This window comes from Miniopterus schreibersii, assembly GCF_964146895.1.
Source record: "Miniopterus schreibersii genome assembly, chromosome: 10".
NCBI lineage: Eukaryota > Metazoa > Chordata > Mammalia > Chiroptera > Miniopteridae > Miniopterus > Miniopterus schreibersii.
Window position 1 is genome coordinate 64,496,885 of NC_138110.1, and position 20,812 is coordinate 64,517,696.

General features: G+C 50.7%; 2 protein-coding genes across 3 annotated transcripts; both read left to right on the forward strand.

The window, feature by feature from the left end:
* Positions 1-2,013: 2,013 nt before the first annotated feature.
* On the forward strand, positions 2,014-5,104 carry MRPS26 (mitochondrial ribosomal protein S26). 2 transcript variants are annotated; one of them, XM_081150033.1, is made up of 4 exons: positions 2,014-2,268; positions 2,353-2,499; positions 2,594-2,717; positions 3,333-5,104. In XM_081150033.1, exons 1-4 carry the CDS (start codon positions 2,057-2,059, stop codon positions 3,465-3,467), a joined length of 618 nt encoding a protein of 205 aa, XP_081006159.1. In that variant the 5' UTR covers positions 2,014-2,056; the 3' UTR covers positions 3,468-5,104. The 2 variants fall into 2 exon arrangements, with proteins under 2 accessions (XP_081006159.1, XP_081006158.1); XM_081150032.1 differs by having other exon boundaries at positions 2,020-2,268; positions 2,594-2,721; positions 3,336-5,104.
* A 7,422-nt stretch (positions 5,105-12,526) lies between these two features.
* OXT (oxytocin/neurophysin I prepropeptide) lies at positions 12,527-13,686 on the forward strand. The gene is made up of 3 exons (XM_081149450.1): positions 12,527-13,026; positions 13,265-13,466; positions 13,549-13,686. The coding sequence occupies exons 1-3, from the start codon at positions 12,907-12,909 to the stop codon at positions 13,581-13,583; spliced, it is 357 nt and encodes a 118-aa protein (XP_081005576.1). The 5' UTR covers positions 12,527-12,906; the 3' UTR covers positions 13,584-13,686.
* The last annotated feature ends 7,126 nt before the right edge of the window (positions 13,687-20,812 follow it).

Below are 20,812 nucleotides of genomic sequence, written 5' to 3' on the forward strand. Positions count from 1 at the left end.
GGCTGCCTCCTGCACGCCCCCTACTGGGGATTGAATCCACAAGTCGGGTATGTGCCCTGATCTGGAATCAAATTTGAGACCTCATGGTTCATGAGTCAACACCCAACCACTGAGCCACACTGGCCAGGCCCATTGATTTTATTTTTTTTTAGAGAGAGTGGAAGGGAGGGGGAAGAGACAGAGAAACATCAATGTGAGAGACACTGATTGGTTGCCTCCTACATGAGCCCCAGTTGGGGTGGGGATAGAGCTTGCAACCAGGGTACGTGCCCTTGACCAGAACCGAACCTGTAACCCTTTACCCCATGGGCCGATGCTCTAACCACTGAGCCAAACCAGCTAGTGCTAAATGTAAAAAAATTCTAACTTCTCGAGTTCCCCATCAGGAGCAGCCCTGCCATGGCCAGCTCCAGGCTAGGCCTGCTGCTGCTGCTGCCCACCCAACCTGGACCCTCAAAGATTCAGCACTGGTCCCACGGCTGGTACCCTGGAGGAAAGTGAGCCTCTAGTTCACCCTGGCACTGCCAACATGCCCCAAGGCCCCCAGGTGGGTGGCAAGTCTCCCCAGCATGAGTGGAAGAAGGTGCTGGCTGGGGCTCCTTCGCCTACTTTAGCCTGGGGTTGAGGGTAGTGAGGGCAGGCTGCAACCTTGGCTACCTTCTGAGGAAGGATTCTGGGCACTGCAGCAGGCAACCCAGACCCGATTGCCCATAGCCTCCAAAGTGATGCACTGGCAACCCCCACCCCACCCCCCGGGGAAAGTGTGATCTGGGAGGGCAGGACCACAGGCCAGTGGACCCTCCTTAAGCAGCAGTACCTGGTACAGACATTGCTGGTAAATAGGATGAGAGGCCCCCAGCATTGGCCACCAGGGGCCATGGTAGCTAAGGACTGTGGGCTATGTGGGTGAGGGAGGGGGTTGACAACACTGAGACACCCCCTGCCACCACACCCCCAGCTGTTGATGCCCCTGCTGCACATAAGCAGGGTGCTCTCTGCTATTCTTCCTATTTCCCAAAACTCTAGACAATTTATGTTAAAGATTGTAAGTCACAAGTGTAGTATGAAATAGCTGTACTGTACTAAAAAAAAAAACCTCCATAAGTAAGACAATGACTGCAGTGGGATCCCCCAGACTTCTCGCGAGAAGCCATTGTGTCCCCCTGCCAGTGGAAAGAGACGAGGGGTGCGACCTCACACTGACAGGTAGCGAGGCCTGGCAGGGCACTAGAAATGACAGATTGCTGTCCCTCAAAGCCATAGCAGGTGTGGAGATGGATGATTTCTATTTTGCACATTATATTATTTTTTTATATATGTTTTTATTGATTTCAGAGAGAGGAAGGGAGGGGGAGAGAGAAACGTCATTGATGAGACAGGGTCGTTGATGGGCGGCTTCCTGGCCAGAATCGAACGGTGACCTCCTGGTTCACAGGTCGACATTCAACCACTGAGTTTAAAGTGCACCAGGAGAGCACGGTGACCACAGGATAAAGTAGCAGATTCGTATAAGGCAAACCGTACGCTTAACCTAAGTCCGCGTGGGCTCAGGTTTTTACTTATCAGGTTTGTTGAGGGCGGGCGGCCGGATCCTGGGGAGGGGAGGATCCCCACGTCGGGCCCTCCGGGCGTAGGAGCGCGTCTCTGCGAAGCCGGGTCGGGAGGGGGCGCAAGGGGCCGGGGGACGAGAGCTTCCGCGCGAACGACCGTCCCCTCCCCGGCAGACTGGACCGCAGCGCTGCGCCCCGTCGCCCAACAAAGAGGTGGGATCCTCGAAGCCGCTGCCTCGGATTCTCTCCTTCGTCCTTTCTCTTCCACTCACGCCGAGATCCTTACCCGCATGGGGCCTGGAGGGATGCGGGGCCCCCGCAAGCGGAAGGGACACGGGGCGGGCCCGGGCCCGGGGGCAGGGGACGGCGGCAGCGTCCCGCGAGCCAGGCTCCGGGCGCCCGCGCGCAGGGAGGACGGACCCGGACTTCACGTCCCGTGGTGCCTCGCGGCCGCTTCCGGCCCCCGTGATGCCCTGCGGCGCGCCGGACGCTCGGCGGCCCCGGTCATGCTGCGGCCGCTGAGCCACTTAGTGGGGCGGCCCCCTTGCGGGCCCCCGGCCCCGCTGCTGCTGCTTGCGCGCGGCCGCAAGACCCGCCACGACCCGCCGGCCAAGTCCAAGGTCGGGCGCGTGGCCACCCCGCCCGCGGTGGACCCTGCGGAGTTCTTCGTGGTGACGGAGCGGTACCGGCAGTACCGCCAAATCGTGCGCGCCCTCAGGTGTGTGTGACCGAGGGGGCGGCGGGCTGAGTGCCGGGGCGGGCGGGCTAGCAGGGTGCCGACCTCGGGCGCGTCTCTGCCCAGGCTGCAGTTCGTGTCCGAGGTGCGGAGGAAGATCCACGAGGCCCGGGTCGGGGTCCTGGCAGAGCGCAAGGCGCTGGAGGACGCCGCTGAGCACCGCGAGCTGATGGCCTGGAACCAGGCGGAGAACCTGCGCCTGCACCAGCTGCGGTGAGCCGGGCGCGGCGGGCGCGGCGGGCGCGGCGGGGCGGGCCGGCCGGCGGGGAGCCCAGCCAGCTCAGTCTCGGCCTGTTGGTCCTCCCAGGATAGAGAGGCTGCGGCTGGAGGCGCGGAAGCAGGAGCGGCTGCAGGCCGAGGAGAAGGCCCGTCAGGCCCGAGAGACTCAGGCCTGGGTGCAGCTCAAGGAGCAGGAAGTGCTGCAGCTGCAGGTAGGTCGGGTCTCCACGGGGTGGGCGCCGTAGGCCGCGAGCTCAGCCTGGGAGGCCGTCAGAGCCCTGGGTGCAGCGCAGTGGGGCACCGGCTCCGTGCAGATAGAGAGGGCAGCCTTGAGAGAGTTTGGTGGCGAGGGTTTGGGAGAGGAGGGCAGCACAAGGACCTGGAGGTGAGTTGACTTTGTAAGGTGTTCAGGTAGCTAGTGGATAATAAGCTGGTGTCTGAAGGAGGGACCGTGCAGTCCACTTATGGGTGATAAGTCTCTGTAGGGTAAAATGTTTGGGATAGGTTCGCAGGAGTGATCCAGCAAGCGTGGATGAGGCATGAATTAAAGTCGTAGGAGGAAGAGGAGTTTGAGAGAGTTTAAGAGGTAGTAACATTGCCGCAGCTGGTGTGCTGTGGTTCTGGCAGAGCTGTCCAGTGGGTGATTAAGAAAGAAGAATGTGACAAGGCTGCTGTGGAAGGTCAGCAGGGCCTCAAAGAGGACCTGGGCTCCAAGCATTTCCCAGGGAAGAGCTGGAGCCTCTCTCGGTGGGCTAAAGGCCAACAGGCAGTGTGGGCAGATTGGCATGTGCTGGGGGCTCCCATTCAGCTGGCCTCTCTCCCAACAGGAGGATGCAAAAAACTTCATCACCCGAGAGAACCTGGATGCTCGGATAGAAGCAGCATTGGATTCCCCGAAGAGCTACAACTGGGCCATCACCAGAGAGGGGCTGGTGGTCAGGCCACAGCACAAGGGCTCCTAAGGGCCCAGTAAGGACAGTACCTGCCCAGGGACTATGTGTGTATTAGGGGTATGAGGGTTGGGTCTGACTTGGAATAAAGCAGTGGTGTTTCTTATGAAGAAGGAAGCTCAACCTATTCCAGTTTGCCCCTATGTTTTGGCCTCTGCACCTACCACTTGATCAGAAACTCCCACACTCAGTGCCCTTTTCTGGCCCATGTACAACTCTCAGCACAGCACCAGACCCTAGAGGTTTCCATCTTACAGAGGAGTAGCCTGGACTGTAGTCATGAGGTCATCTCCTGGGTATTGTCAAGTGTGGTCAGTGGTTGGCAAATTATAGTCCATGGGCCAGATCTGGCCTACTACCTGTTTTTGTAAATAAAGTTTTATTGGAATACAGCCACACCTGTTCATTGACTGCTTGGACGCTACAATGGCAGAGATGATTAGTTGCAACAGGAACCGTATATGACTTACAAAATCTAAAATATTTGTTATATGACTTTTACGGAAGAAGTTTGCTGATCTCTGATCTAAGCAGGGCTTCTTTGGCTTTTAGAAACATTACCGGAAAGAAAGGAGCCTAGGAGGCACTGCTTTGGCTCACTGAGAAATAAAAGTCACAGTGACAGAAGTGAGCCAAGGCAGGACTGCTATTGGCTCATTGAAGAGTCAGAAAAAAGGGGTTCTTGGAGATAGGCTCAGGATTAGCCTGGGACCAGCTGCCTCTGCCTGTTGCTCCCCCAGTTGCAAGTCTCCTGGGGACTGTCCGGTTTAGGAGATGCAGAGAGTGCAGATGGGTGTGGGCATGCTCCCCAGAGAGAGAAGGCGCCCATATTTCACACTTCCTGTTTTCCTTTTAAATACTAGCTACTGAGGAAGAGAGATGGTCCGGGAGTGGGATTTTGTGTCTGGAAAATTCATAACTGAGGCATAAATGTCGACTGTGTCTACCACACCTTTGCCTGTCACTGCCTGCGCCCAGAAGTGCGGGTGCTGGCTGACCCACTGCTGCTGCGGGAACAGTAGGGCCCCTGCAGGAACCCAGGAGCCACACTTATCCTCCACTGCTGCTGCCGCTGCCCCTGCCACTGTCAGAGGTCCCCAGAAACAGGAGGGATCCGAGGATTCGTCCTTCCTCTGGCCTTAACAACAAATCTCTTGCCCGTGCCTGACTCCTAGGCTATTGCCATAGTGGAAGCCAATTGCAGGAAGTCTGGGAAATATGGTGTGTAGGCCTCCAGCCTCCTATGGACCTGAGGGCTTTGGATGAACAACTGGTATAAACCAATTTTTTAGAAGCACTGTTTCTCACAATTTACAGCATTTAGAATGGGATAGATAGAATTGTTTTATGGGGACTTTTTAAAATAAGGTGAAATGAAATTTGAGACTAATATTTTGACAGTTAGGAATTTATACTTTCTAAAATTCTGCAAAAGTATAACTATAAACATAGCATATCACTGGCATGTAGTTTAACTTGAAACATTCTGATACTTTTAAATGTAATTTTGTCTAAAAACAAATATAGTTTAATCCCAACTTTTAATAATAGATAAATTGTATTTGTAAAGTAGGGTTTCATGTAAAATATCTCCATGTTAACATTTGGCAAAAGTCACCGTTAAAATATATATATATTTGAAAACAGCAGTTTATAAGGTGTTCTACATCCCTTTTATCACCGTTTATCAAGATTGTAACATCCTTGTGTGAGACACACAGTGTTTTCCTCTGAAGGTTTTATTACTGTGACATTCAGCACCCAGGAAAAAATTAAAACAACAGATTTCCAGGATTTTAGTTCCTTCCTGACCTGGTGACATGTAAGTTTGTGTTTGTTGTTGTTGTTTTTTAATCCTCACATGAGGATATCGTTTCCATTGCTTTTCAGAGAGAGTGGAAGGGAGAGAGGGAGAGAGAGAGAAACATCGACTTCAGAGAGACACAGCAATTGGTTGCCTCCTTCACGCTCCCTGACCGAGGCTGGGGATCAAGCCTGCAACCGAGGTACTTGTCCTTGGTCCGAATCAAACCCTGGATCCTTCAGTCCAAGGGCTGACACTCTAACCATTGAGCCAAACCGGCCAGGGTCTGTGTTTGTTTTTGGATGCTCTTTGCAAGTATACTAACTTCTCTTATGGGGGAATCCGATTTGGGGGTGACAAGCTGACTAAGTCGTCCCTCATGGCTTCCTGGACCCGTCTGTGGATTTATTATAGAAATAAAATAAGACCTTGTAAAAAAATCTCCAAGAGAGATGGGAGTGTTTGCATGATTGCCCCACTCACTGCTTCACTCCAGAAATCCACAGGAATAAACTGAAGGTAGAGAAAGCACCTTGGTTAGTGGTTAGAAGCCTGGTGCCATCTGCCTGGGTTTGAATCCCAGCTTCCCATTCTTCCTTTTTTAATTTTTTAATTTTATTTTTCAATTACAGTTTACATTCAGTATTATGTTGTATTAATTTTATATGGACTGCATAGTGGTTAGACAATCATAGTTTACACAGTGGTTCCTCCCCCCCCCCCAGTATTTCAAGTACCCCCCGGCACCGTACATAGTTATTACGATATTTTTTACTATATGCCCTATGCTGTACTTGACATCCTCGAGACTGTTTTGTGACTACCAGTTTGTAGTTCTTAATCCCTTCTCCTTTTTCACCTAGTTCCCCAAAACCCTCCCCTCTGGCAACCATGGGTTTGTTCTCTGTTTCTATGAGCCTGTTTCTATTTTGTTTGTTCATCCATTTTGCTCTTTAGATTACACATATAAGTGAGTCATATGGTATTTGTCTTTCTGTCTGCCTTATTTCACATGGCATAATACCCTCTAGGTTCATCCATGCTTTCACAAATGGTAACATTTTATTCCTTTTTTTTTAAATATATCTTTATTGATTTCAGAGAGAGGAAAGGAGAGGGGGAGAGAGAGAAACATCATTGATGAGAGAGTCATTGATCGGCTGCCTCCTGCACGCCCCCTACTGGGCATCGAGCCCGCAACCCGGGCATATGCCCTGACTGGGAATCGAACCTCCATCTCCTGGATCCTAGGTCGATGCTCAACTGCTGAGCCACGCCTGGCCGGGCCATTTTATTCTTTTTTTATGGCCAAGTAATATTCCATTATGTATATATCACAACTTTTTTATCCCTTCATCTGTTGGTGGGCACTTGACCTGCTTCCATGTCTATGCTATTGTAAATAATGCAATAAATATAGGGGTGCATATATTCTGTAGAATTAGTGTTTGGGGTTTCTTCAGATATATACCTGGAAGTGGAATTGCTGGGTCATAAGCCAATGCCATTAAAAAATTTTTAGGACCCTCCACACTGTTTTCCACAGTGGCTGCACCAGTCTGCATTCCCACCAACAGTGCACTCCCCTCTTCTTGAGTATCCTTGGGAATATTCCTTAGTCTGTCTGTGCCTTGGTTTTCTCCAAAGTAAAATAGATAAAGTACTGGTATCAAGCTCTGAGATTGTTGTGGTGATTAAGTGAGACATTCATGTAAAGCTGAGTTCAGTGCCTGGGAAAGAGTAAAGTGTTCAATACATGTTAAATGCTGCCACTATTATTACATTATTATTATTATTATTTTAATGAAACTAAAGAATGGCCTCAAACTCATACCAGGGACTGAGTTATGTGCCAAATACAGCCAAATTGATAATGAATTGCTGGAGGCCAAGATCTGCCCTGCAGCTCCCCTTAACTCCAGCAGAGGGCAGTCTCCTCAGGACATGACAGCGCCTTCCAAAAACGTAAAATACAAGATCAGTAAATTTGACTAGAGTAGTCCCTCTTTATCCAGAAATATATTGTAAGACCCCTTGTGGATGCCACCAAACCCTATATACACTATGTTTTCTTCATATACATACATACCTTTCCCATTAAAGGAAGCACTTTATGGCTTCTCTCCGGCTTATCTGAACAGCCTGCATAACTACTCTTGTGCTTTGCAGCCGTTATTATTTTTTAAAATATATCTTTATTGATTTCAGAGAGGAAGGGAGAAGGAGAGAAAGAGAGAGAGAAACATTAATGATGAGTCATTGATGGGCCGCCTCCTGCACGCCCCCCACTGGGGATTGAGCCCGAACCCCGGGCTTGTGCCCTGACCAGGAATCTAACTGCCATCTCCTGGGTCCCAGGTTGATGCTCAACCATTGAGCCCCGCAGGCCGGGCTTGGGGCCATTATTAAGTAAAATAGGGGTTACTTGAACACAAGCACTGTGATACCACGGCAGTTGATCTGGTAACCCAGACCAGTACTAAGTGAGAAACAGTGGGCAGCATGTACAGCATGGAAATGCTGGAAAGAGGGATGGTGCACGGCCCGGAAAGAGCAGAGCAGGCTGGCAAGAGATTTCATCATTCTGCTCAGAACAACACACAATTAAAAACTTAGGAATTGTTTATTTCTGGAATTTTCCATTTGTAACTGAAACCACAGTAAACAAAACCACAGATAAGGGGGGACTACTGTATTCTTTTGTGTAAATTTATTTTATTTACTGTTGGTGGACATCTGGGCTGTTTCCAGTTTTGGACTATTACAAGTAGTGCCGCTGTGACCGACATCCTGGGACATGTCTTTTGATGCTCAGATGCATGTATTTCTAGAGTGGAATTGCTGGGTCGCATGGTGTGTATGTGTTCAGCTTTAGTAATACTGACAAACAGCTTTCCCAAGTAGTTGTACCAATCCATACCCCCTCCAACAGTGTGTGGAGGTTCCCATTGTTCTGTATCCACTTGCTAAAGCCAGCCTTTTAAACTTTAGCTAGCCCAGCCGGGTGTGGCTCAGCGGTTGAGCATCAACCTAGGATCCAGGAGATCAGGGTTCGATTCCCAGTCAGGGCACATGCCCAGGTTGCGGGCTGCAGCTGATCAATGACTCTCTCATCATTGATGTTTCTATCTCTCTCTCCCCCTCTCCTTTCCTCTCTCTGAAATCAATATATATTTTTTTTAAAAAATTTAGCTATTCTAGTGAGTGTGGGTTTCATTATGGTTTGAATTTTAATTTCCCCTATAACTAATGGGATAAGTACCTTTCATTTTTATTGGACAATTACATGGCTGCTTTGGTGGTTTTCTCCTGGCTCATTTCTTTTTAAATTGATTTGTCAGAGTTCATTTTATATGTCGACTATGAGCCCTTTGTTGAGTATATGGGCTGTGCTAATAAGAATGGTTTGAGCCATAGGGGTCTTTTGGAGGTACTAATTTGTCACGGGTCTCCCAGGACTGCAATAGTCAGGAAGCCCATTAGGGCCCCACCTGTTCTGTGTGTCCAAAAATACTCTATCTGTGGTGAATCGGGACCTAACCTGATCCACCACAATATAGACCTAGTTCTTTACCCAGTAACTAGACCACCAGATGAAGGAAGAACCCTGCAATCACATTATATATCTCACTGTAAGTCTTCTTTCTAGAATTTGTCAAGGAGTCTTGTGAGCTGTGTAACTGCAGTGAGGAAAGAAATACCCAGACCTTCCTGGAATTACTGGGGACCCAGTAATCCCCAGGGACCCAGAGTTCCACTTTGGTCCACTGAGCAGAGCCAAAGCTTATAGTAGTCACAAGATATGTAGAACCTAGGAGGCAGGAGGTAACATCATGCTTTATAAAATATGTGTTGGAATATGAGAGATAAATCCTGTGAAAACACAGAGCCTTGAATATCCATGAAATTTCTGGGAATGCAGTAGTGGGGAGAGTGTTGGGATGTCCTGTCAAAGTGAAAGAAAATTCTCACACTGTGCTGGTAGGAAAAGCTAAACATACAAAAACTCTTGAATCCAGCAATTCCACCCAAGAGATATTATACTTGTGTCCACCAAAGGATAGTAGTCAAAACCTGGAAACAATCCAAAAGCCCATCGACAGAATAATGAATAAACACATTATACTATATTCTTATAACTGGATATTGTATATGTGTGTTGCTCTTATAGTAATGAGAAAAGAGATCGTCTTTCTACACACACACACACACACACAAAGATGCGTAAGTTGCTATACTTTGCACCCTTTGTCCCTGAAAAAGAGATGCAGCGCATGGTGGGCCTCTGCATTCGGAGCCCACGGTGGCCACGTGTGAATGTGCTGCTCTGACCTATTTACCAGGACCAGAAGAGCAGTGGGCTTTGAGGGTCATCCAGGGCAGCAGGACACCAAAGGAGATCTCGCTGTAAGGCAGGCAGCTCTGCCTTTTAGGCCTTAGGACCCAGGGGTCCTCTCATGCCCAAGATGTCCACAGCCGATCAGAACGCTGAGGGGACCTGTGGCCAGCTCCAATGGGGTCTCCCATCAGAAGTCCCTAGGGTTTCAGAACAAAGCTAGAACTCTTTTTGACAAATCACTAGCTCCTTTTGAAAACAACTTTCCTTGTCCCGGCCCCGTTAGAGACTGCCTGCGTATCAGCTTATTCTATATCATAAGCCACCCCAAACCTTAGTGATCTGAGACAATAAATACTTATTACTGCCCATGAGACCATGGGTCAGCTGGATGGTGCTGCTCTTGGTGGGGCTCATTCAGGCGTGTGTGGTCAGCTGTGGGGTAGACAAGCTGCTCAGGCAGACTGACTCTTCCTGAACTCGTGCTCCTTCCAGTTCATAACTGTGATCTCATAGGGAGTCTGAAATGTCCCTTTGACCAAAGAGGCAAAAAATAGATCCAGGTTCAAACGGCTCAGATCCAGATGGCGATGGCTGTGGTGTTCCTGTCTTGCGCATGAGTAGCCCTGAAGGACAGTAAGGAGATGAGTTTCTTCAGCTGCCAGTGCCTGAAACACCAGCCTACTTCTCCAATGGCAGAGACCACAGGTGGGCACCCTTCCCTGGGGCCAGCCAGTCACTGTGAGCATTCACAGACACCCTGAATGCCTCAGACAGCATGACGGCTATTCCACCAAATTGCCCTTGGTCAAGAAACTCCAGCCACCGTTGGGGGCCCAGTCCATGCCGGGTTCAACTGGCTCCACACCAGGACCATCCTTAAGGGGAGGTGATATTGCTCACCTCTTAAAAAGTTAACCAGACACTTACCATATGACTCAGCAATTCAACTCCGAGGTCACTACCCAAGAGAAATGACTTTGCAGAGGTAATTAATTAGTTTGACTGAGTTAAAAAGATGGCATTTCTGCTGGGCTGGGGGCTCCTAACCAGGCGAGCCCTTTGAAAGAGGCTTCTCTGCGCTCAGAAACTCCAAGCACCTCTCCAAGGACTCTGCTGCTGGCCTTGAAGAAACAAGCCACCATTATTACTTCTACAGCCACAAGGAAATGAATCCTGCAACGGTTCCTGGGCTCCAGAAAGGAGCACAGCCTGGCTCACATCCTGACTGCAGCCCTGTGAGACCCTGAGCAGAGAACCCAGCTGAGCCTAGCCCAGACCCACAGAAACTGTGCAAGAGTAAGTGGGTGTTATTTTAACCTGCTCAATTTGTGGTCATTTGTTACAAAGCAACAGAAAATAAGTCTGCCCTCAGATATCCATATGGCTTCTTCCCTCACCTTTAAGGGTCAGGTGTCACCTTCACAAAGAGCACCCTGAGCACTCTGAGGAAAACTGTGACATGCCCCAACCTTTTCTCCTTGGCACTCACTGCCCCCAAACCTGCTAAATTATGTTTATTGTTCAATAGCCCTCCCCTGCCCCAATATAAGTCCCTGGTTCGCTGGTGTTTCCAAGCATCTGGGCTGGGACCCCAGTGCATCTTCAGATGAACAGTGATGAACAGATAAAGGAATGCTGGCCTTGTGCGGGCCATTACGCTAAAAGTAATTTATGTGCATGTGTTAACTTGGTGAGGTCAGTGCGCTCACAGAGTGCTGGGAGGCCTTTCTGGGGCTATCTCCAGGGTCAAATGCTTGTCCTTCCAGTCCAGCAATGCCAATGTGCTGATTAGACTGAGAAACAGGACCGGCTGCTGACTGGTACTCCAGGGTGGCCTAACCAGCTCCTCAGTGCTGGAGAGCACACACCAGTGGCTGGGGGTCAAACGGGCTTTGTGACCTGGTGGCCTCAGCACCCTCCTCTGCCCTCCAGATTGACATCAAGGGACTGGGGCTGTTGAGTTTGTCCTTTCTGAACTTGGCCTCATTTCATGCTTGCCTTTGCAGGGCGGGCTCCCCAGGGAGCAGAATGAGAAGGAGTTTAATGGGAAGAATGTCTATTACCTAGGGCCCTTGGGACCCACAGCTGGGCAGGGAGGGGTGGAAACGGGATTGGGCAGAGGGAGAACTTCTATGCTGGCCTTGGGTAACTAACTCCACAGGGACGTCCAGAGCTGAATTTGTCCTTCAGGGTTGCCCAGCATTGAGTCAAAATGGATCAGTCATCAGCTGTGGGCACCTGGGAAAGGTGTGCTCATGAGCCAGGTGCTTCTCTGCCACTGAAGCAGACCCTGGACCAAAGGCCATTCTGCTGACCACGCTACCACCAGCTGGGTGACAGGTCCCTTCTTGGAAAAGGATCTGTGCTGCCCATCTCCCTGTTCTTGACACTGACCTTCACCCCTTCCACCGAGGCAGCCTGTCTCTAATGTTCAATTATTTCACTTAGAGATATGTTTAAAACGAAAAAAGAAAAAAAAAGCACTGTTTTTAAATGCATGACACAAAGACATGGGATTACAAAGGAAACCGATGATATTTAATTCAGGTATCAAAATGCTAAAACAATCTGTGATAGTCACCAATGTGCCTCTTTGTTTAAAGCATCGTCAGGCAACAGGAGCTAGTGGCAGGTCCAGTAACTGCCCCCATTACAAAGTGCTGGTGGTCTGAACCCTGTGGAGAGGCCTTTGCAGTAGCTGTAATGTGACAGGAGGGCGTCTGTCATTTCCAGGTGACAGAGCCCCAGGTGTTGCCAGTTCCCCTGTGGGCTGTCCCTCCCTCACAGCTGGAGGAAAGGCTCTGAGTTAGAAGTTGGAGGAAAAGAGAGGCGGTTCCCTAGGCAGGTTCCAGGCGCGGGGCGTGGGCATGGGGCGGGCAGTGGGGTGGGGAGTGGGTTCCAGGCACTGCGGGTTCAGGAAGAGACTTTCTACCAGAGGACGAGGCGCACGGGCGGCGGGGTGGGGGGGCCCGCTGGGTCGGCCGCAGCGGCTCCTGGCCTGGGGGCGCCGAGGTGGGCGCCGGCCCGCCCCACCCGAGTGCCGGGCCCAGCCGGCTAGGCCCTGGCTGGGCCGCACCCCCACCCCATGCTCTCATCGCCCGGGGCCCAGGCCGCGCCGCAGGCTCCGTGGCCCGCCCGACGGGAGCTGACACGCTGACCCCGCCGGCCGACCCTGCAAATGAGGGGCGCGCAGGGCCTGACCCCAGCGGCCGCCGGGACCAGACAGCCGCCCGCGCCCGGGGGGGCCGCGCATAAAGGGCCGATCGCCGGGCCGGCCGCGCCGTCGCCGTCGGACCCCAGCCCGCGCCATGGCCGCGCCCAGCCTCGCCTGCCGCCTGCTCGGCCTCCTGGCGCTGACCTCCGCCTGCTACATCACCAACTGCCCCGTGGGCGGCAAGAGGGCGGCGATGGACTCGGACGTGCGCCAGGTGAGCGCCCGCGCCCCGTCGCGCCCGCTGCGGAGGGAGGGACCCGGGACGCAGGGCGGTGCCCCCCCGCCCGGGGCCCCAGGGGGCTCATAGCGGGGGCTGGCTCCCCTCCTGTGGCCGCGTTTGGGGCCAAAGCGGCGCCAGGGCGACCCGAAGCTCCGGCGCCCCCTCCCGGCCCCCGCCCGGAGGGCCGGCCCGCCCCGGCTCAGCCCTCCGGGGGCTCCCCCGCCGCCCCCAGTGCCTCCCCTGCGGCCCCGGGGACAAGGGCCACTGCTTCGGGCCCAGCATCTGCTGCGGGGACGAGCTGGGCTGCTTCGTGGGCACGGCCGAGGCGCTGCGCTGCCAGGAGGAGACCTACCTGCCGTCGCCCTGCCAGTCGGGCCGGGGGCCCTGCGGGGACGGGGGCACCTGCGCCGCCCGCGGCATCTGCTGCAGCCCCGGTGAGCGGCGCGGCGGGCCCGGGGCGGGGCGCGGGGGCGGGCGCGGGGCGCGGGCGGCCCTGACCGCGCGCTCTCCCCGCAGACGGCTGCCGCACCGACCCCGCCTGCGACCCCTAGGCGGCCTCCGCCCGGCGCCCGCGGGCCGCCCGCGCTGTGGGGGCGCAGCGCCCCCCGGCCCCCCGCAAGTGATGAAAATTAAATAAAGCAGCTTTTCCCTCGCACTGACTGGCGTCTGTGTCCGCACCGGGAGGGAAGGGGGGGGCGCGGGGGGCGCGGGGGCCGCGTCTGCAGCTCTGGGCACTCGGAGCAGGACGGGGCTCAGCTGCTCCCCCAGGCAAGGGAGGGCTCGCTGTCCCCCGGCCGCCAGGGCTGCGGGTGTGGGTGTTGGAGGAAAACGGGGCACAATGAGAGGTGGAAGCAGCCCCAGTTCCCCCCAAACAGAGCTGGGGGCCTGCAGCAGGCGGGACGTGAGTGGGACTGTCAGGGGTCCAGCGGCCAGGGAATGACACCTGGAAGGAAGCCGCAGCCACGCTGAGGGCTGGGCGCAGGACAACCCTCACCCTCCACAGCCGAGGGGCCTTCATGTCCCCGGGAACCTGGAGGCCACAGGAGGCCCCTGGTACTCAGAAGACGAGGCCAAGCTGGGACCCTGCAAAACCAGGGTTCCTGAGAGCCCAGGGCCACAGAAATGACCCTGACAGTCAAAAATCGCCAACCAACAGGAAGAATCTTCTCACCTATCATCGGGAATCAATAAAAGCCTAAACCTTCTCCCCCAACACTCACCACTTCACTCACCCAGGGGTGGGCAGCCATCGGGGAAGGCCGGGGCCAAACCAAACAGGAGCACCGCTCAATCTGTTAGTGATAAAAAATTTAAAAGTTACTTCTGTGGCTTTGTCACACTGGAGAACTGCAAGCTTTTCCCCAGACCTAACAGCATGTGGGTCTCACGGACAGAGTGGGAAGAGAAAAACTACACTAAAGAGGCCTGTGAGAATTTCTTCATATAATTCACAAGAAAGGGCAGAGCAAAGCCATGGTGCCAGAGGCTGGGTGGGGTGGGGATGGGAAAGAGTTCTTCTGGAGCACTGGTCATTTTCCGCTTCTTGGCCTGGGAGCTGGTAAAAGAGGTGCACTCGGTTTATGAAAGTTCATCAGAATGCACACATGTGATTCGTTCACTTTGTGTGTATGCTATGCTTGAATAAAAGTTTTTACAAATGAGAACAAGATCAGTATTAGAGGTATGAAGAGAATAAATAGAGAAGAGGCTTTTAAAAGCCCCAGTGGCCAACAGCAACCTAGACTGGGGTTCTTGCTGAGGCTGTGAAAGCAGGTCCCTCCTATGCCCCCCGCAATGGGGGGTAGTGGAGGGATTTTCAGGAAAGGAACAGGAGATGACTCAAAGCGGAGTCCTGTTCAAATCAGCTATGGAGAAGCATGTGCTACACATAAATGGGCATCTGAGGAAAGTCATACAAGTTCTGTGGTCCCTCAGAAACCACACAGGGAACCACGCTCCTCAGCTGGAGGGATATGTGGGTATGGATTCACACTTTGGCAAGCTTGCATGTCCACCCACCACATCAGCAGAAAATTCGGGATCTGCCGCCTGGGAATTCACTCTCAGCCCTGAGTGCCCTGTGTACCCTCCACACCCCAGTGGCTTACACAGAACATAAGGATGTCGGTTTAGCCTACCTCACCTTGGGACTGAGTTCAGGGTCCCCTCACCCTTTCAGACACTCCGCCCACCCACTGTCTCATTCTTTCGGTAAATCTGAAGGCCAGAGTGTTTTCTTTTCTGGCTTCAAAAACACTGGGTCTGATTATGACCTCTTTTTACTGGGGACATCCCAGAGGTCCCATGGGTGAGCTGGGAGAGGTGCTGAGGAAATGCAGGCCAAGTGAAGTTGTCCAGTGGCCAGACGGACTGGGTGCAGAGCGAGCTCACTGTCATTCCTTACACTTCTTCCTGGGTCAGTCCCATGGCCTCTGTTCCTCCTTGGAATGACCCCTTCAAACCTCCAGAGTGCTTAGGGCTCTTGTCCAGGACAATGGTTTCCAACTCTCCCTTTGTTTAATGACTACTCTGTGTCTGTGAACCCACTTTACTACCCAGAAATGAAATTCTCAGATAATATGCCTACCCACACACAACTTCAAAAATATGTAATTAGTCCTGGCAGTAAAATAAAGAAAAGGAGAGTAACATATTACAAAATTATATTATTTTAATATGTAACTGAACAGGCAAAATAAGTCCAGGTGACATACATACAGTAAAGTCATGTGATTATACCTGCTTGTAATGAATACAGTAAAAAGATTGGAAGCGAGTCTCTCCAGGAAGTTCAGAACAATAAAAAGGTAAAAGGGTCAAGAGGATAAATATTCTCTTTTGTACCTTAGGAAGAAAGGGACTCAGATATCAATGAATTGCAAAAGATGTATTCATGTGATACCTGGGGAAATTTGAATAATGCCTGAATACTGGAGAATACAGGCATACTTATTACTGTGTTTCATTCTATTATGCTTCACAGATGTTGCATTTTTTAGAAATTGGAGGCAAGACCCTCTACCAGCAAAGAGATTACAACTCTATTGCCATACTCACTTTATTGCAGTGGTCTGGGACCAAACCTGCAATGTCTTTGAGGTATGCCTGTATTCATATATGGCTGAGATTTGGTTTGGGGTTTGCATGTGTGTAATCACAGTCTGTGGTCATGTTTATAAGAAAAGTCCATATCTTTTGAGATGTGCCCTGGAATGTTGATAGGTGAGATGGTATGACAGCTGCCATTGACTTCAAGATCATTTGAAAGTGGAAGGAGGAGATTAAAGATGGGAGCAGACTCAGTGGAAGCTACACTGACACTGTCCAGAGACCAAACTGGAATGACAACTAAAATATAGAAAAACCATCCTGAATAATCAACTGCAACCGAAGACAAGCTGGACAGCACCCTCATAAACAAAGAGGAAAAGAGGAGGCTGCATAGAGACTGGTAGGAAGTACAGAGGCGCAAGAGGACTGACCAGGCTCCCACAGACAGCAGCTGAAGGTCTGGAGGGAGATTTCAGCTGTGGGGGCTTCTCACTGAGGACTCTGGGCCTAAACCCCAAGCGGGGCTTCCCAGCCCAGAGCACCAGAAATGAGAGAGGTGCCCATATAACATCTGGCTGTGAAAAGCAGCTGAGTTTCTGTCTGTGAGAGAGACAGCTGGAAATGCAAGCACCCTCTTAAAGAGCCAACGCACAAAGTTTTGTGTGCAGCCACTCACTTTGGGCTCTGGCAAAGGGAAGGCAGAGTGGACTAGAGCTGTGTGAGGAGAATCTAGGGGTGCTAGCTCTGGGAATAGAGCTAAGAGGGCGGCCATCTGGATTCCTATGCTGAGTCAGGCAGACATTTACCTTCCAAGCAGCTTTTGCCTGAGGAGGAAACAATTGCCCCACCCTGCAAGAAAACCTCTTGCCCTACCCGCCTTGAGATTCTACAGACTGAGGCTTATTAAGAGGCTGATAACAATCAGCTGCCCCACCCTATGGAGCTTCTACAGCCTGAGGCTGATTAAGAGAATCAGATTAATCAGCCTGCAGGCAGAGGCAGACCTCAGAGTGCTTTGAGTTTCTGCCTGATGTGCTTCTGGACCTGGGCCTTGCAAAAGCAGGCTTTGGTGTGCATCTTGGTCCTGTCCAAACATACTCAAACCCAACAGAGGGGACCTTAAGCTGTGGGTTGTTGATAGCTCCAAACAGGGTATTCAAGGCCAGTCACAAACAGCATCTGACACTGGCCTGCACCACGGACCTTCCAAAAAGACTGAGAGTTCTAGCAGGCCTACCTAATACATAGAAACAAACCCAAGTAGGCAGCCAAAAAACAAGCCCCAAATGAAAGAACAAGAGAAGTCTCCAGAAAAAGAGCTAAGTGAAATGGAGATAAGCAATCTATCAGTTATAGAGTTTATAATACTGATTGTAAGGGTGCTCAACAGCATGAAAAAAGATATGGAAACTATGAAAAATGACCAATCAGAAATGAAGAATGACATAGCAGAAATAAAGAATACAGTGGAAGGAATAAACAGCAGATTAGAGGAAGCTGAGGATAGGATCAGCAAATTAGAAGACAGGGTAGAAAAAAATCAATCAGAGATCCAAAAAGAAAAAATAATTAAAAAACAGGAGGACAGTCTAAGGGAGCTGTGGGACAACATGAAATGTAACAATATTCACATCATAAGAGTGCCAGAAAAGGTTGAAAGTAAGCAAGGGTTAGAGAACCTATTTGACGAAATAATGGCAGAAAAGTTCCTTAACTTGGTGAAGGAAAATGTCACACAAGTTCAGTAGGCACAGAGAGTTTCAAGCAAGAAGAACCCAAAGAAGCCCATGCCCAGACACATCATAATTAAAATGCAAAAAATTCAAGACAAAGAGAGAATCTTAAAGGCAACTAGAGAAAAGCAATCTGTTACCTACAAAGGGGCTCCAATAAGGCTGTCAGATGACTGCTCATCAGAAACTCTACAGGCCAGAAGGGAATGGCATGAAGTATTCAAGGTAATGCAAAATAAAGATCTGAAACCAAGACTACTCTATCCAGCAAGGCTATCATTCAAAATAGATGGTGAAATAAAGAGCTTTCCAAACAAAAAAAAAGGCTTAAGGAGTTTATCACCACCAAACCAGCATTGCAGGAAATGTTAAAGGGACTGTTGTAATAATAAGAAGAAATAGAGAAGCATAGGCATAAAGAATTAAAATGGTAGTAAATAAGGACCTATCAATAACAACCTTAAGGACTTTAAGGGAGAGATAAACAGCAATACAGTCACAGTCGTGGACTTTAACACCCCACTGACTTCCAGACAAAAAGCACAGAAGCAGTGACTAAATGGCACACTAGGTCAGATGGATTTAATTGATATTTACAGAACATTTCATACCAAAGCTGCTAATATACATTCCTCTCAAGTGCACATAGGTCATGCTCAAAAATAGACCACATGTTAGTGTGCAAAACAAGTCTCTACAAGTTCAAGAAGACTGAAATCATATCAAGCATCTCAGATCACAATGGCATGAATTTAGAAATCAACTGCAGTAAAAACACTGAAACACATTCAAACATATGGAGGTTAAATAGCATGTTATTAAACAATGAATGGGTTAGCAATAAGATCAAGAAAGAAATCAAAAACTTCCTGGAAACAAATGAAAATGAACACACAATCACTGAAAATCTATGGAACACAATGAAAGCAGTCTTGAGAGGGAAGCTCATAGCATTACAGGCCTACTTCAAAAAGCAAGAAAAATTTTTAGTAAACTATCTAACCCTACAACTTAAAGAATTAGAAAGCTCTCCTGTGAAGCCATCAGACCAGGGCTTTTGTTCGCTGGAAGTTTTTTTATTGCTGCTTCGATTTCATCAGTTGTTATTGTCCTATTCAGGTTTCCTGATTCTTCCTGATTCAGTTTTACATGATCTCCCTCATATATGGAATCTAATAAACAAAATAGACTGAGGAACAAAACAGATCCAGAGACATAGAGCATGGAACAGAATGACGAATCTCAGAGGGAAGGCAGAGATGGGGGAGTGGGTGGGGAGAGATTAATCAAAGAACTTATGTGCATAAATGCATAACCCATGGACACAGACAATAGTGTGGTGAAGGCCTGTCGGGGGGATGCTGGGTGGAGGGGATCAATGAGGGGAAAAAAGGGGAATACCTGTAATACTTTCAACAATAAAGATAAATTTAAAAAAAAAAAGTGGAAGGAGAGAGTCAAGGTAAAGATGACGCAAGCCACCCCATGATGATTCTTACAGCTGAGAGGGGTGGGTGCTTGAAGGGTTTTGGTCTATTAGCTCTACTTTTTGGTATATTTAAAATTTCTCATAATAAAATTTACAAAACAAAAAGATGGTGATAGAAGTAAATATTCTGGTATGAAAGGATGCCCCAGATTTACCTTGTTAAAAATGGTGCAAATTAGTACATATGGATTATGAAATAGCAGGAATTTGTAAAATGAAAATGCCTGTGTGTGCACCTAGAGGACTGTGGGCAACAAAGGTGTGCTCCGCACAGCTGTGTGAAGCTTTAGGACAGAGCATTCTAGTCTGAAAACTAGAAACGTCGACTACATCAGTGAACTTCCACCGTCGTGGTTTATTTTTATGTCACACTATCAATGCTGAGGACCCTGCAGGACAGGAGTTCTTGGAGACTAGGATCACAGAAATGACCATAAAAGACAAGGGACACAGACAAGGAGAAAGACTCCCTCAGTCTATGCTAATTAGAGATAGAAGCCCTCATGACCCCTGCCGTCACCTCTTGAGCCTGGTCAGGTGACAGCAAAGCAGGCTCTAAGGCCAGGAGAGAGCTTCCCCTTGGCTTGGCACCTAGACCTCCCCAGCCCAGCGCTGGCTGAGGCTGTCACCAGGCTGTGCCCCAAGGCTGGCTGTTGGGGTCGGGACTCAGAGTGACTTTTCTCAGCCTGTGCTCCACGCTGGCCTCCAAGTCAGCAGAGAATTCAGGAGGAGATGGAGCCTCTTGTCGCCCCAAGACCTGGAGCAAGACATCCCAGGGAGAGGCTGCAGAGAACAGAGCTGGTAGAGGGAGGAGGATGGGAGGTAACTGAGGGGTAGAGGGGGCAGAAGAGAAAGGGAGGGGTGTAGGGGGACAAGGGGAGAAGCAAGAGAAGACCCAGGAGTTGGGGGGGGGAGAGGGAGAGGAGTGAGGGGATAAAAGGGCAGAGGGAGGGACAGAGAACAACAGTGGACATCTCTGCCCTGAAGCTGGATGCGTCCAAGGGTGGAAGGTCCTTGTGTCCGGGAGCTGGTGTGAGTGTGAGTGTGTGTGTGTGTGTGTGTGTGTGTGCCTGTCTATCCTCCAGTCGGTTGTGTCTGTTTCTCTGAGTGTGCCTGTGGTTCTGAATGTGTATCTCAGGGTCTCTGTCTGTGACTGTGGTCCAGAACCCCGGGGCCTGCCCCTAACAGTCATTTGCTTGCCTGGGTCTGAGTGGGGGTGAGGTTCGCACGGCAGCACCTGGCCGAGGCCTGCAGCCGGGTTTCAGTGTCTCAGTGGCTGAGAAGCCAGGTGGGGGTGCCCAGTTTCCTCCTGGGCAGCGAGCACGCGGCCCTCTCTGCTGGCCTGGGGATGCTGGTCCCTCTCCCCCTCCCGCACACACCTCACAGCCTCGGATGGCAAAGACATGGAACTGAGAATCTGGGGACCTGGGTGGGCCCCTGAAGCTGCTTGTCCCTGTCTCCTGGGATGTAAATGGCGACAGAAACTCCTGCTCACTTCTTGGCTTGT

Coding starts and splice junctions, on each gene's coding strand:
- MRPS26 (XM_081150032.1), top strand. CDS start 2,057: ATGCTGCGGCCGCTGAGCCACTTAGTGGGGCGGCCCCCTTGCGGGCCC. Junction 2,269..2,352: donor CAAATCGTGCGCGCCCTCAG/GTGTGTGTGACC, acceptor GTCTCTGCCCAG/GCTGCAGTTCGTGTCCGAGG. Junction 2,722..3,335: donor AGTGCTGCAGCTGCAGGTAG/GTCGGGTCTCCA, acceptor TCCCAACAGGAG/GATGCAAAAAACTTCATCAC.
- OXT (XM_081149450.1), top strand. CDS start 12,907: ATGGCCGCGCCCAGCCTCGCCTGCCGCCTGCTCGGCCTCCTGGCGCTG. Junction 13,027..13,264: donor TGGACTCGGACGTGCGCCAG/GTGAGCGCCCGC, acceptor CGCCGCCCCCAG/TGCCTCCCCTGCGGCCCCGG. Junction 13,467..13,548: donor CGGCATCTGCTGCAGCCCCG/GTGAGCGGCGCG, acceptor CTCTCCCCGCAG/ACGGCTGCCGCACCGACCCC.